General features: G+C 49.0%; 3 protein-coding genes across 4 annotated transcripts in view; 1 reads left to right on the plus strand and 2 right to left on the minus strand.

Annotated features, from left to right (window-relative positions):
• Nucleotides 1-6,243, minus strand: part of RSPH9 (radial spoke head component 9) — a 13,338-nt gene extending 7,095 nt beyond the window's left edge. Inside the window, exons 1-3 of one of the 2 annotated variants that reach the window (XR_005722722.1) lie at nucleotides 5,973-6,241; nucleotides 2,501-2,666; nucleotides 397-526 (exon numbers count right to left, since the gene is read on the minus strand). Coding sequence is in view for 1 of the 2 variants with exons in the window: in XM_040249618.1 (XP_040105552.1) it covers nucleotides 397-526; nucleotides 2,501-2,666; nucleotides 5,973-6,199 (523 nt within the window). In the remaining variant the exon portion in view is untranslated. Of the gene's footprint in view, nucleotides 1-396; nucleotides 527-2,500; nucleotides 2,667-5,972 lie in introns of both variants that reach the window. The other variant, XM_040249618.1, reaches the window with a different exon arrangement.
• The window catches only part of GTPBP2 (GTP binding protein 2), a 30,105-nt gene that overhangs the window by 4,275 nt on the left and 11,366 nt on the right, over nucleotides 1-14,464 (plus strand). The window contains exons 2-3 of the mRNA XM_040249589.1: nucleotides 1,984-2,001; nucleotides 9,701-9,702. The gene's annotated coding sequence lies outside the window, so the exon portion shown is untranslated. The remainder of the gene's footprint in view (nucleotides 1-1,983; nucleotides 2,002-9,700; nucleotides 9,703-14,464) is intronic.
• Nucleotides 7,661-13,879, minus strand: LOC120870088 (MAD2L1 binding protein). Its single transcript, XM_040249617.1, has 3 exons — nucleotides 12,792-13,879; nucleotides 11,911-12,176; nucleotides 7,661-9,737 (listed from the first exon to the last, which is right to left on the minus strand). Exons 1-3 carry the CDS (start codon nucleotides 12,859-12,861, stop codon nucleotides 9,225-9,227), a joined length of 849 nt encoding a protein of 282 aa, XP_040105551.1. The 5' UTR covers nucleotides 12,862-13,879; the 3' UTR covers nucleotides 7,661-9,224.

A 14,464-nucleotide genomic window follows, 5' to 3' on the forward strand; every position in this document is an offset into this window, starting at 1 on the left:
GGAAGGGATGGTCATCCCCAAGCCCCATAATCCCCTTCCTCTCTGATTGGCGACCACATGGAGGGGCTTGCAAAGGGTTCAGTCAGCTACTCATGGGGAACTGAAGGGCGGCAAGGGACCAGCGTTCTCTCAGCCAGAACTCGGCGTGGCCTGTGCAATGAGAACAGACTACGGAGGAGCAGCGTGGGGAAAGGTGGGGAGCCCAGCCCCGCACACAGCCCCGAACTCAGGTGGCCAGACGCTCTCTCAACTCAGGCATAAAAGAGTCAGGGTCCAGTAACGCCATTCGGCAGGTCCTCCCAAGTGATGTGGCGACAGTTATTCCTTCTCAGAAAACAGGTAGGTTCCCCTGGACTCCCAGACATGTATCTGACTGTGCTTGGGAAGAGAACTTACCGTCAAAGGTCCGATTGACATTGATAGGTCCAAAAGGGGTCTTAAAGAGGGCGCCGCGGGGGATGACAGCCACAGCCTTGTCGATCTGGTCAATAATGGACACCAAGCGCATCTCTTCCTTGATCTGGACCTGAGGAGACAGGAGACAAGTTATCCCGCTGGGGTGCTGTGCCCAGTCAGTCACGCCTGGTGCAAGCGCCCTCTGGATGTTCATCTGACCTGGGTCATCATGCAAAGATGCCAGGTGCATGGAAATTCACCATGAGTGAAGCCCTTGCCTGCCTTCCCTCCCTCCTGTCCTTTCTTAAGTTGGTAATACATACCGCTGGTGAGTACAATATTTAAAACTTTAAAAAAAAATAAATAAAAAGCAGTGTCTCATCTCATTCCTGGTCCCCCAGTCGCTCTCACTGGGAGCAGACACCATTAACTGTTTTATATACCGGTCCAGAAACAAACCATTCTGTCATCATATTTTAATGTTGCTTATTTTGCCTTTTTAAAATATAAAAGCTATCATGCTGACTGTAGAATATCTGGGTGATATAGAAGTATTTTATAATATACCTAAGAAAATTAAAGCCATTCATAATCCTACCTCCTGAAGGTAATTGCTGATAACATATTGGTATAATCCCTTATATTCTTTTTTTCCTATGCCTATATTCAAAGGAAAATTAGAGTTACAGTTTATATAGTTTCTTGTCCTGCTCTTTGACTTAACATCATTTCTCAAACATCACTCCATACTGTAACATGTTTACACAGATGCAATTTGGTTAGAATCAATATCAAGGGCAACCCCAACCCAAACAAAAGGACTTCATAGAGATGTTTGGGAGAAAACAGCACTTGACAGGGAAAAGGTCACTGGGAGACCCCAGAGTCATTCAGCCACGTATTTCCCCTGGGCTGCTGATTGGAATTGTTTACAAAGGAGATGGAAACTAATAAGTGTCTAGGTCAGGTGCTTTAAATACATCACCTTGGGAATTCCCTGGCAGTCTAGCGGTTAAGATCCTGTGCTTCCAATGCAGGGGACGTGGGTTCAATCCCTGGTTAGGGAACTAAGATCCTGCAACCCTCGTGGCAAGGCCAAAAAAATGGCACCTCATTTAACCTGTACAAGTCTCAATTCTACAGAAGAGAAAACAGGATGTAGAGGTTGTCCGGCAGGCAGGGGGTTGTAGCTGAAGCATCACAGACCTAGACCCAGACATTTGGCCTCACCCAGGTTCAAGGGCAAAGGTTGCATTTTGAATCACAGGTTTATCTATTTTCAGAAATTGGGTTATTTTCCAACCATGCAATCCCATATTTTAATGTTGCTTATTTTGCTGTTTTAAAATATAAAAGCTGTCGTGCTTACTGTAGAATATCTGGGTAATATGGAGATATTTTATAATATACCTAAGAAAATTAAAACCACTCATAATCCCATCTCCTAAAAGTAATTGCTGCTAACAGTTTCAAGTGAATGTATTATCTGCGTGTGTGCGTGCATGCTAAGTCTCTTCAGTCGTGTCGACTCTTTGCAACCCTGTCAACTGTAGCCCGCCAGGCTCCTCTGTCCGTGGGATTTTCAAGGCAGAAATAGTGGAGTGGGTTACCATGCCCTTCTCCAGGGGATCTTCCCAACCCAGGGATCAAACCTGCGTCTCTTATGTCTCCTGCATTGGCAGGCATGTTCTTTACCACTAGTGCCACCTGGGAAGCCTGAATGTGTTATCTAGTAAAATACAAATCTATACAAAAATATAAGCACCTGTGCACATCCCCTGACCCCAGAGCAATGCACAGACCACTTCTTCCTAGCCCTGACCCCATAACCCAGCTCTCCTGAGAGCTGCCCATCCCCTTGCCACCCTGTCAACATTCAGGAGTGATGCCACCCGGGGCAGGTGACTTAACAGAGGCTTCCTCCTCTCCACCCCCTGGAGGCAATGCACCAGGGTCCCAGGGCACCAGGTTGGAGCGAGGGGGCTGGCACAGAGGCCCAGGGCCTGTGGCCCCAGTGGCTGTGATGATTACCGTGCTTGCTGCCACCAGTGTCCACCAGCCCAGCCCGCTGTGTTCAGGCCCTCCTCCTCTCGTCTTCACTCACCACTACTTCTTCTTCAAAGACCTTCTCGCCCTCGTTCACCTTCTGCAGCTCAGTGTGTTCATACTCATGGGAGGGGTCCCCCATGAAGCGACCCTTCACCACGGATGTCTGTATCTCCGTCTCCTTTGTGGCGGGGGGCAGGAGGCTCCACTCCATGCAGTTCAGGCTGCCAACAACACCCGCGTGACCCCAGTTCTGACTCCCCTCTCATTCCAGCTTCCCGTCCCTGCCCCTTCTCCCAAGGGCTGAGGCCCAAGAAAGGCTGGCGGGGGTCACACCTTTCCCCCTTAGAAGCCACAAGAGCCTGTGGTGTACCCCACCCCAAATGTGATGACATACAACTTAATTTCTTAAAAGCCTCAGTCTGCCAAGATCCCAAGAGCGTCTTCCTACGTAGCTGGATTGTGAGACCGCAGATGAGTTTCTGGAAGCCGAATTGCCTTAATTTCAGATTCCTTTGCTCCAGAGGGCCCACATCCATGCTCAGCCTGCCTGCTGAGCTGACACACAGCCATCTCCCCTGCGCTTCTCCCGGCCCAGGCTCTAGGAGCTCTCCTCTGAGAGCTTCAGGGGCATCGCCAGCCCAGTCCCTTCTTTCTCACACCCTGCCGGGAGGGGTGTCTGCCCGCTCCTCCCTCATCCACCCAGCACCCACATCCCCAGCCTGCTCTGTGTGCCCTCTTCACTCTCCACTGGCTCCTTCACAACACGAAGATGCCCCAGCTTTAACAGTCCTCAAATCCATGCCCCTCTGGGAAATGCCCCTGTCCTGCCCCTCCCTCCTCTTCCCCAACTCTGGACCATACTCAAGAACACTTTGCCCTGCCAGAGCCCTTCCTCCCCACCCCGCTTTCACTCTGACCACTGCACCAGGATTCCACCCCTGGCACCGCAAGAAACTGCTCTGAAGGCCAGCCATGGGACCTACAAGCCAACACGTGCGTTTCCATGTCTGCTTCCTTTGACACCTCCCCTTCCCCTTCTCCAGCCTTAAGTGTTTCCGAGGATCTATTCTCACCCCTCTTTTGTCTCCAGTCTCACCTACCTGACTCCCCAAACCCCAGCTACTCCCGAGTGGATACCCCCAATCCAGTCACCTCTCACCACCTCCACTGCTTCCATCCTCATCCAAGCCACCACCTACTCTCACCCAATATCACAGCAGCTTCCTAACTGGTCTCCCCATGTCAGTACCTGCTCCCGCTTCAGTCTGTTCCTCACAGACAGTCATTGGGAAAACCTAAGCCAAACCGTGACTCTGCAGACTCTCCCAGTGACTTCCGACTGAGCCAAGCACTCACAGGGGCCTGCACGACTGTCTCAGCCTCTCTGACCTCATGCTGTGCAGTAGCCCCCTCGCTCACTCCTCTCTAGTCACACTAGCCTCCACAGGATCCCTCAGGTATGCTAAGCACACACCTGCCTCAGGACCTTTGCACTTGCCTGGAATGCTTTTCCCTCAGATAAACACAGCTCACTTAGTTGCCTCAGGTCTATTCTCAAATGTTACCTCCTGAGAGAGGCCATCCGAGATCACCCTTTTTATAATAGTACCTGATCCTGTATTCCATGTCTCCCTTAGCACTTAGCACCAGTGCTAAGCGTATGCAGTATATGTGTGTGTGTTTATTGTCTGTCTTCCCTCCCACCCCCAACACACACACTAAAATGTAAACTCCATGAAGACAAGGACTTTAGCACTGAATTCCCCATGTCTAGATCAATGCCTAGCACATACTAGGTGCTGGAGAAATAAAAACTTATTGGAATACAGTGAGGTTCAAATCTCTCTCTTCAGTCCAAATTTTTCTTTTGGACACCAGATCTGTACTTCAATATGCTTCCTTACCACTCTGCCCCATGGCACCTGACACCAAACTTGCTGGGCCTCCCCTAGTACCTCCTGAATTCTTTCCCAGTGTGTGGCACCAGCCCTTACCCAGCTGCCTAAGCTAGAAGGAAGGGTCAGCCTTGACCTCCTCTTCACCTTTCCCCATTTAGTCACAAGTCCTGCCACTTCTACCACTGAAATCTTTCCAACCCCACCCCTCCATTCCTTCCTCCTTTCAGTCTGCAACAGACATCCAAATGCTCACCCACTTCCAGACCCTTCTGCCCACTCAGGTCCGAGCAGACTCTTCACTGAAGGCCCTCAGTGGTTCTGCATAGCCTATGAACAAAGTTCAAAGCTCCTGGCCTCTCCATCGAGTTCAACATTAACACCCTAGGCTGCCATTGTCCTGGTTGCCTACCCTCTGTTCTCCCAAACATCCCGAGCAAGCTCCAGCCAGCAAGGCATGCCTCTGATTGGCATGCCTTTCCCCAACTCCTTCCTGGAGAACTCCAGGTCATCTCTCAGATCTCAGTAATCTTATTAAAAATTGCTCTCCAAGTAGCATTGAAACATGCATACTACCATATGTGAAACAGATCGCCAGTCCAGGTTCGATGCCTGAGACAGGGCACTCAGGGCTGATGCACTGGGACAACCCAGTGGGATGGAATGGGGTGGGTGGTGGGGGGCGGGGTTCAGAATGGGGGACACATGTACACCCATGGCTGATTCATGTGAATGTATGGCAAAAACCACTACAATATTGTAAACTAATAAGCCTCCAATTAAATAATTCACAAAACAATGCAAAAGGAATAAATAAGATCTTAAAGCTGAGATCTTGAAGGCAAAAAAAAAAAAAGATGCTCTCCAGGAGAATGTCGCACCCTGCCTCCCCTTCGTGTACACCTCTGTCTTAGTTTTCAGATGCTTTGCTGTAATTGCTGGGTGTGAATAAATTGGAGACAGGGAGAGTCTTAGCCATCTTTTTAACCCCAGGTCTAGCACGGAAAACATTCAGTCAATGTTGGATTGCTGCATGGATAGATAAATGAAGTCTCCAACTTTCTTCAGCCTGAACAGAATGCTTGTAAGATGGGGAGCGCCCCATCAACGGGGTAGTCAAAAGGAGGGTGGATGGTCCTAAATGGAGTGTACAGGAAAAGTTCCTCAATTCTAAATCCCTTTCCTTCCATTCCACATTCGTTCACTACTTCCTGGAGTGCCTCCACCCCAAATGCTTCAGGACCCATTTCCGAAGAGCTCCCCGCTACCCCTCAAGGCTTCTGACCCTTCTCCAAACTAAAGCCAAACTTTAGTTTGGACCCTTCTCCAAACGTTTCTCTTCGGAAAAGCCAGGTCCACCACAGGGCTTCTACTCCGGGTTTTCATTCTCCGGAAGCTTTCATCTTGCCCCTCCTCCGTTCTTGCCCTGCTTCCATTATTAAACCATCAGCCTCTAAGTTTCTTTGGCGCCCCTCCCCAGGTGTCCTCCCGGGGCTGCTCTCTCAGATCTCACCCCCTCACTTTCTGGAACCCGCCCCTTTAGGTCCTACCTTCCACTCGCCCCTTCCCAGCCCGGTGGCCCTCCCCTCAGTATCCCCCTGCGGCCTTGGCCAGCCTGGGCGCCCTCTCCACCTGTACAGGGTCTTGCGCGGTGCGAGCTGATCCTCGCTCACGCCCTGAGCGATGTAGTAATCGGCGACGAGGCCGAGGATGCGGCCCCAGAAGAGGACCCGATCGAAGCGGTAGTCGCGTTTAACCAGCATAAGAGAAGTGAGCAGCGCGGCCCGACGGTCTGGGCTAAGGCCCTGCCCACTGCCAGACGCCAACTCTAGTGACAGCAGGAGGCTTTCCGCGTCCATAGCGCCAGCGGCTCTGCTCAACGCCCGCCAGGTTGCTAGGAGAAACCGTGTCCATGGAGACCCAAAGCTCCGCCCCCCCCTACCGGAAGCAGGATTTCACCCACCTGACCTTCTGCAGGCTAGCCTTCTGGGGCCGCCCACCCGACAGCCCTTCTTGCCATGGAGCGCTTCCGAAAAGCCTGGGCGTACACTGGCTCCCTCCTGCTTCCTTTCCCCCCTGGGTGATGGGAGGTGTTCAGTTGTCACGGCAACGGCATGGTTTTACCCCAGAATAAGCAGGATACAGTGGTAGGTTGGAGGTCCCAATTTAGCCCAATTCCAGGGCTATTTTGCTTCCTCTAAAACCCCTCCTCACAGTCGACATTTATTGAGTCCTCATTGTATAACATACGCAATGGGGGCTTGGGAAGAAAAACAACAGTAAGACTAGCTATATTATTTCACTTCATTCCTGTCCTTTCTTGGCCTCAGAATTTCCTAAGAAAAGAATTTAAGATCTTCCTGGTTCCAAGATTCCCAAGACAATCAATCCCCACCCGCCCACCCCCACCCCGAACCAGGTCTTACAGAGTGGGGTCCATCTATTCCACTGTCTTCAGTCTTCACAGATAGCTCTTGATTTTTCCCTTTCATAGGACTGTTTCAGCTGAGTGGCAAAGACAGACCTAGAAGGGGGAGTGGGGATTCCCCAGAGGTCCAATGGTTAGGACTCCAGCCTGTGGCGGTAGGGAGGGGCACCATATACGGCCACACCCTGGGAAAGGAGGGTGCAAAGAGGGTTACAAAATGTGTGAGTTTATGGACTACACTTCCTCATCAACATTTTCATTTACAACATCAACAGCTACATGTTCCCTACCACCTACATTTACCTACCTCAGGTCCCACACCTGTTGCTTTTAGGTTCAAATGGTAACAACAGATGAAAGGCCAGAACCACTGAAGCTGGGGCTCTTCACTCCCTGGGCTAGATAAGATTTCTTCACATGCATCTCCGGAGTGCCCAACCAAGGTTAAAAGACATAAACAGGTGCCTCAGCAGGCTTGTTGTCAGAGATGATATTTGTTGATAAAATTATTAACTGATCTCTTAATTTCTGGATTCCTTTGGAGCGGATTCATGAAATCAGAATGACCTGGGCCCCAATGCCAAGCCAAGAAGTTTCTAAATTACCTGGATAATTAACTTTGTTTTGATTGTCTAGACATTATTTGTGACAGTTTTTTAAAGCAGGACTTAAGGGATCAGACTTGCCTTAATGTCTTCCACCTCAAAAGTTTATAACTTCCTTCTTCAAAATTCTCCCTCCCTTTAAGTCGACCCCTCAGCCTGTCCCTTTCCGAGTGGGAGATATGGCCCTATTCCTCTTCTGTAAGGTACTATCAGACACAAAACCAGTGGAGAGTCCAAGCTGGCGGAGTATGCTTCAGGCGGACACAGCACAGAAAAGAACTCAAACCTTTTGTCTGCATTGATTCTATATTTACTTAGCACCAGTAAGTGGCAGGTTCCACATCAGGAAACACAATCTGAAGCCAGAGATGAAGTCGCACAGCTTTCCAATGCTACCAAATTCAGCAGGGCAAACCCTGTTTAATCATCTCAGAGTAAAATCACACAGAATGTACAGTACAGTGTAAAGCACTCAGCCTCTGGAGTCAGCTGGACTGGGTCTGAATCCAGGTTTCAACATTTATGCAAGTTATTCAGTCTCCCCAAGCCTCATCTATAAGACAGAGACAATAATATGAAATCTGTAAGGTTATTAGATTAGATAATGTATGTAAAGTGCTTAAAACCTACCATAAAATATAAACTATTTTCCATGTTTTCTTAAAATATACAAAATAGTATATATTGTACACACACACACACACACACACACACACCACACACCACACACCTACCCCCAACACCAGCAGGGTGAGGATTCTGCCTTCAACTTGCTTCCAAGAAATAAGCAGATGTTCTCAGGGACAAAGAGCATCAGTGCTCAGTGATCAGGACAGCACCAAGCTGGAGAGGATAACAGTAAGGATCAGGATGGCCAACCCACAGATGCTGCCGAGGAGGAATGGCCACAGGCAGGAGGGCAGGGATGGCATAAGGACAATACTGCCAACGGTAACTGCCAGCAGCCACCATACAACTGCAGTGGAGATGGTGCGGCAAATTCCAGAAGGGACATTTGGCCTCACGCAAGTGACTCTACAGGGCAGACCTGGTGTCTTAGCCTATGGTTCAATCAGGCTTTGCAGAGACTCTCTTGGTTTTCTTTTCTCAGGTCCCTCGCACTGTGTGACCTCTGCTTTGGGTACACAAACTCTAAGGGTCACAGAACCCAACATGTGGCAAGCAAAGAACATCGGGCTAGGAGTTAGCTGAAGAGGATTCTTAGTCCCAACTCTGCTATCAAACTGTTAAAGAACGTTGGCCAAGTCATTTAAATTCTCATATTGGCCCAGGAATAATGAAGAGAAAGAAATATTAGAAAAAAAAGAAATCATGGAAGGCTGAAGCCTAAGAGACCAAGGGAGATTACTCTAGCCTTAAGCCTCTTTAAGCCAAAAATGTTTCAGGAAAATTTAATATGAATCCATTCATTTTATAATATATTTTAAGTCTACGAGTCACACCCACATTATGTCCCTGTTGAAAATTCTGAAAAGCCACAGCAAAAGCTAAAAAGGGTCACCTCCCTGCCCGCCCCCCTCCGGGGGTGAGTGGGGAGGGGAGGGAGCCTGTCTGTGGGCCCATGTTTGCTTTCCAGCCCCCAAAAGAAACACCTGACCCAGTACCCTCTGGGAAAATCAGCCTGTGATTCAAAGAGATGCTTGTTCAATGATGATTATTACAACCCCAGCCATACCATCAGTCCACCAGAAAGTCTAAGGGGGGCAGGCAGCCAGAAGGACAGACCCTTCCTCTCACCAGGAATTAACTAGGTCCAAGCAAGAGATGGGTGATGTGGTGCCACCAGGGGAAAGATAATTTAGCCACTATGTTCATGATGAGCATTCCCATTCATTCGTGGAAGCCTTTCAGTGTCACTGGTGCCTGGAACCAAATGTAATCCTCCCAGGTTGCAGCTGGGATGGTGGGTCGGCCACAGGACAAGGTCACAGTCAGCTTGTGGCCCCGGCTGGGCACTCTGTAGTTGAGCTTGGGTCGAAACCAATCTTCTCCACAGTCGCGGTGACCCTGTGCCATGACGATGGTGCCCATGAGTGGAGGGACCTGCAGCTCACTGAAGGCATCAGCCAGGAAAATGGCTCGGAAGAGGCGGCGCAAACAAGCTGCTGTGCTCAGGCTCGGGTCCATGCTGTTGGGGGCTAACCGGGACAAGTCAAGCTCGTAGAACTCCTTGGGGCTGAGGGCATTGCCCCCAAGGAGGATCAGCACTCGAGGGACTAGAGTCCGGGCAAACAGTCCCTCCAGGTGGCTGAGGACACTCTCCAGTTCTGCCAGGGTTTGCTGGCATTTCCTGCTGCTCACCTCAGCAGTGGCCCGAGGTTTCTTCTTCACCACGTCCTCTGCCTGTGAGGACAAGAATGGTGACAGAGAAGGTCTGCAAGGTAGACGAAAGCTAATGCCCTCTGAAGAACCCTGCTGGGGCAGAGCAGACTTACGGGACTGGAGCTCCAGTTCAGTGAACCGCCACACTCAAGACCCTGGGTTCTATCACAGGGAAATGTGTCAAAAAGGAAAATAGTCTTTGTACAAAATTATAATTCTTCCTCACTCAGAACAGCGAAGACAGTGTACTGAACCAGGAGGGCATCCGGAAATTAGCAACTAAAATACTAAAATACTCATGTGGTGGCATGGCAGGTAATAAGCTTTTGCTGTGCTGAAAATAATGACAAGACTGAGGACTGGGGACTTTCCTGGTGGTCCAGTAGTTAAGAATCCGCATTCCAACACACAGGAGGAGAGCCTGATTCCTGCTTAGGAAACTAAGATTCCCATATGCCACAGGGCAACTAGAGAGCCTGTGCTTGGCAATTATTCAGCCAAAGAAAAAACCACCAAGGATTATTTGGTCTAATAAATTCTGGAATTCATCCTCCAGTTAAACATGGCATTCATGTTGAGATATGACAGAAAACAGCAAAGTTCTGTAAAACAATTATCCTTCAATAAAAAACAAACAAACAAACATGGCAAACTGATGGAAAGTAGGAAGGAAATGAAAGTGTGGATGGGAGGGAGGAAGAGGGGAGGGAAGCAGGAAGGGAGGGGAGAGAAAGAGGACTCCCAGTGGCAAAAATAACTAAAAAATAGATGACAGTGGCTAAAGACAACAACAAACTTTTGGAAGAGAGAAAGCAGGAAGCACTCAAGAGAGCTGAATACCAAGTGCTGTCAGAGGGGACTCCTGAGAAGCAAAACCACACTGAAGAAGTCTGTAAAAGGCCCAGGAGTTGTTCACTTAAGCACCACAGAACACAAAAGTGAACACATGGGGACTGAGTGAACACCTATGCAAGCGCCCTAAGCGTGCATGCGTGCTAAGTCACTTCAGTCATGTCCAGCTCTTTGTGACCCTATGGACTGTGGCCTGCCAGGCTCCTCTGTCCATGGGATGCTCCAGGCAAGAATACTGGAGTGGGTTGCCATTCCACTCCAGGGGATCTTCCCAACTCAGGGTTCAAAGCTGCAGCTCTCATGTCTCCTGCACTGGCAGGCAGATTCTTTACCACTAGTGCCACCTGGGAAGCCCAGTACCCTTCGACGGCCTGCAAGTTTCCCCCACCCGAACACAATGTTTTGTAAGTGTTCTTTCTCTCTTTCCTTCCTTCCTTCCTTCTTCTCTCATTTAGTGTATCAGATGGAAGCAGAAATAAACGTGTACAGTTTACCATGTTTAAATGAAAGATAACTCCAAAATCACCTTTATTAGAGCAAATAATCCTCTTTCCCGTTATCATTACCACTTTGTTCCCACCCAATGTCCTTTAAGTCTATCAGCTAGCTCACAGGGCCAGCCTCGCACACAGAACTTTCAATGACTTATTCTTAAATATTCAGACACCAAATAAAAGCCTCAACTGTGAAAGAGACCAAAACAAATAAATAGGAAAGGAATCTGGAAGAAACAGAGACAGTGCAAGAGACAGAGGAAAACTTCAAAAACACAGTAATTAATACCCACAAGAGAAGTTCATACAGACAGAAAACAGGATATAACTAAAAAGGAACATGTGGGACTTCCCTGGTGGTCCAGTGGGTAAGACTGTGAGCTCCCAATGCAGGGGTCCGGGTTCCATTCCTGTTCAGGGATAGAACTAGATCTTGCTTGCAGCTAAGACCCAGCACAGTCAAAATAAATTTAAAAAATAAAAATTTTAAGAAAAAGTTCTTAAGACTGCGACTGCCAAAAAATTAAGTTTAAGAACATAAACTCAAGGAAGAAAAGTATAACAGAAACAAAGAAATGAGGATTTGGAGAGAAAATACACTAAAATTAGAGGATCAGTTCATGAAGTCCAAATGTAACACACAATAGGAGTTTCATAAAAAGAAAACAAGAGAAAAAGCAGGAAGGCTTTGAATATCCAGACTAGAGTGGGAAAGGACTGAAGCCATAGGGCTGAAACATCGTTTACAGCTGCTTATGCTGAAGGTTCCTTTGACCACCCTTTCTACCTGCCACCATCTAATAGCCACAAAGTTCACTCACCAATTTTCTCCCAAAGCTTGTGCCTACCTGGGGAAAAGGTTTTCGGTAGAAGTGCTTAAGCTGTTCATAGGGCAGAGGTAGTTGCTGGCGTTGGTACATGATATGTTTTAGAAGTTCACAAGTAAAGCGACAGCAGCCTTCCTGGCTCACAGGCCCAGGAAACACCACTGGCACCATGCAGTCTCTGGGACGAAAGGGCTCCAAAGGGTTGGAAGGTTCCTGGGTGGAGGTGGTCTCAGGTAGTTCTATCTGGTGGTCCTGGGTTTCCTCCGACTTCTCACACCACTCCAAATCTAGTAGGTGCACAGAGGGACAAGAGAGAAAAACGAAAAACTTAAAAGGTCTATGGACATACCACCCTGAAGCCCGATCTCCTCTGTTCTCCAAAGCTAAACAGGGTCCGGCCTGATTAGAACTTGGATGAGAAAAAGTGAAGAGGCCAGAGTCAGTCTTCCCATCCCTTGTGGCGACATCAGCCACCACAGCTGAGGCCACACGCCTACAGAGGCGGATTCCCTCCGCAAACTTCCCTCTGGGAGGCCGCTCGCAGGTTCCAGATCCCAGTTGTCTAAGAGACTGAAGGATTTGGGGGGGCCGGGTGGCGGGAATTTCGGAGACAGCGACTGGAGATCTGCTCAGAAAGCAGAGGCCCTGATATGGGAAAATGAGTTGAGAGAAAGCGGTGTCAAGCAGAGCCCAGAACACGTCGCGAAGAAAGAGGAGAGTGAACCAATGGAATCCAGGGCCGCGGGGGCGATGGAGTCAAAGGGGCCAAGTCAGAGCTGGGAGGGACGACGGGAAATGGGGACAAGGAACACGAGCTGGTGAAACGACTAAGGGCTCAATGACTGGAGGGAGCCGTGGCAGTGAGGAAACAAACTCCTCGAGCTCCGGACTCCATATCTTACCAGGGACTGCGGCCGGAGACTGCACTTCCGGCTCCGGGGCCGCCATCACGACCTCCTCCCCGTTCTCCATTCGGTTTGAAGAGGCGCCCCGCGGTGCTTCATGGGAAGCCCGCGCCTCCACTTCCTGTTCTGCTGGCCTGGAAGTGGGAGGGGCGCCGCGTCTGTGCGGCAGAGCCTTCCCTGGGTGGGGAATAGAGCGCCCTGATAAGGAGCGGAGCCCTCCTTAACACCCTTCGGCGAGTCCGTCGAGCCCTCCTCTCACAGAGAAACCGCGGGTTCTCAACTACTTGGCGCTGCCTTCCGAGGACACCCACTCGCTCGCATCCATTCTTTCCTGCGTCCTCTATTCGCTACGCACCTACTTTGTGTCAGGCCCTGTCCTAGGTGCTGGAGTCTCTGCGGCGAAGAAGCCAGCGACTGGAGGGGTCCTCGAGGGGTTCAGTGCCTGTAGATTCAATGCAGTGTGATGAATTATACAGTAAGGTGTAGAAGGGCAGTGGACGCGGAGAACAGGAGCGCATAACCTAGAGGAAGTGGGAGTGAGGCGTGGTCCAAGAGGAAATTGATCTTTAAGATGAGTAAAGGTAAAGAGGAGCGTCTGGTGGTTCTGGAGACTGTTAAAAACAAACAAGGCCCAAATGGATTCATTTCTGCTAAATCTCACCAAGACTCATTTCCTAATCTAGTAGGAGTTTCAGCTTCTCCTGGAGTGGAATTTTAAACTAACCAGTCTGGCATTTCAGCGCTAGTGAGGTAATCTGCAAGATAAGTCCCCCAACATTCCCCCTAAATGGAATTCCCCTTTCTTTTGCTAATAACCTCATTATCCTGCCTTCATTTCTATAAAAGTCTTGCATCTTGTACAGCACCTCAGAGTGCCTTTGTATTTACTCGATGAGATACTTCCTGATTCATGAATTGTTAAATAAAGCCAATTAGATCTTAAAATCTTCAGTTGAATTTTGTTTTTAACAAGACCTTGAGATACAAGAGCATTCTCAATTCAAGAAATAAAAAGAGTTCAGCTTATGAAGTATTAAAGCTGTGGTAGAGTACTCTTGCCTGGAAAATCCCATGGACAGAGGAGCCTGGTAGGCTGCAGTCCATGGGGTCGAGAAGAGTCGGACACGACTGAGCGACTTCACTTTCACTTTTCACTTTCATGCATTGGAGAAGGAAATGGCAACCCACTCCAGTGTTCTTGCCTGGAGAATCCCAGGGATGGGGGAGCCTGGTGGGCTGCTGTCTGTGGGGTCGCACAGAGTCGGACACGACTGAAGTGACTTAGCAGCAGCAGCATCAGACAAACAGAAGCCAAATCATAGTAAGGAAAGCTTTCTAAGCCAAATTAAAAAGTTTGAACTTGTTCCTGTAAGGGGATGGAGGAACGTTTGAAAGGTTTAAGTAGGAGAGTGACATGGTTATATTTACATTTTACACTGAAAAATTTAACCTCTACACTGGCTGCAGTGTGGAGATTAGATTACAGAGAGGACAAAGGAGGAGGCACAGATACTAGTCAGAGCTAGCAATTGGAATTACCCAAGTACACGGTGAGAGAGGCCTGAACTAGGGTAGTCACAGTGGGGTGGAGAGAACTGGGTGAACCCTATATATATTTAGGAAGTCCAGTGAGTAAGGTGGTTGATCCCAGGAAGAGGAGGGAGAGTGAG

This window comes from Oryx dammah, unplaced genomic scaffold (assembly GCF_014754425.2).
Source record: "Oryx dammah isolate SB20612 unplaced genomic scaffold, SCBI_Odam_1.1 HiC_scaffold_11, whole genome shotgun sequence".
In the NCBI taxonomy this organism is placed as follows: domain Eukaryota; kingdom Metazoa; phylum Chordata; class Mammalia; order Artiodactyla; family Bovidae; genus Oryx; species Oryx dammah.

Excerpts from the sequence above, each read along its gene's own strand:
- LOC120870088 (XM_040249617.1), bottom strand. The coding sequence starts at position 12,861 with ATGGAGAACGGGGAGGAGGTCGTGATGGCGGCCCCGGAGCCGGAAGTG. Across the intron at positions 12,177-12,791 it reads GTCTCCGGCCGCAGTCCCTG|ATTTGGAGTGGTGTGAGAAG; the intron begins GTAAGATATGGA and ends TGCACCTACTAG. Across the intron at positions 9,738-11,910 it reads ACCGAAAACCTTTTCCCCAG|GCAGAGGACGTGGTGAAGAA; the intron begins GTAGGCACAAGC and ends TTGTCCTCACAG.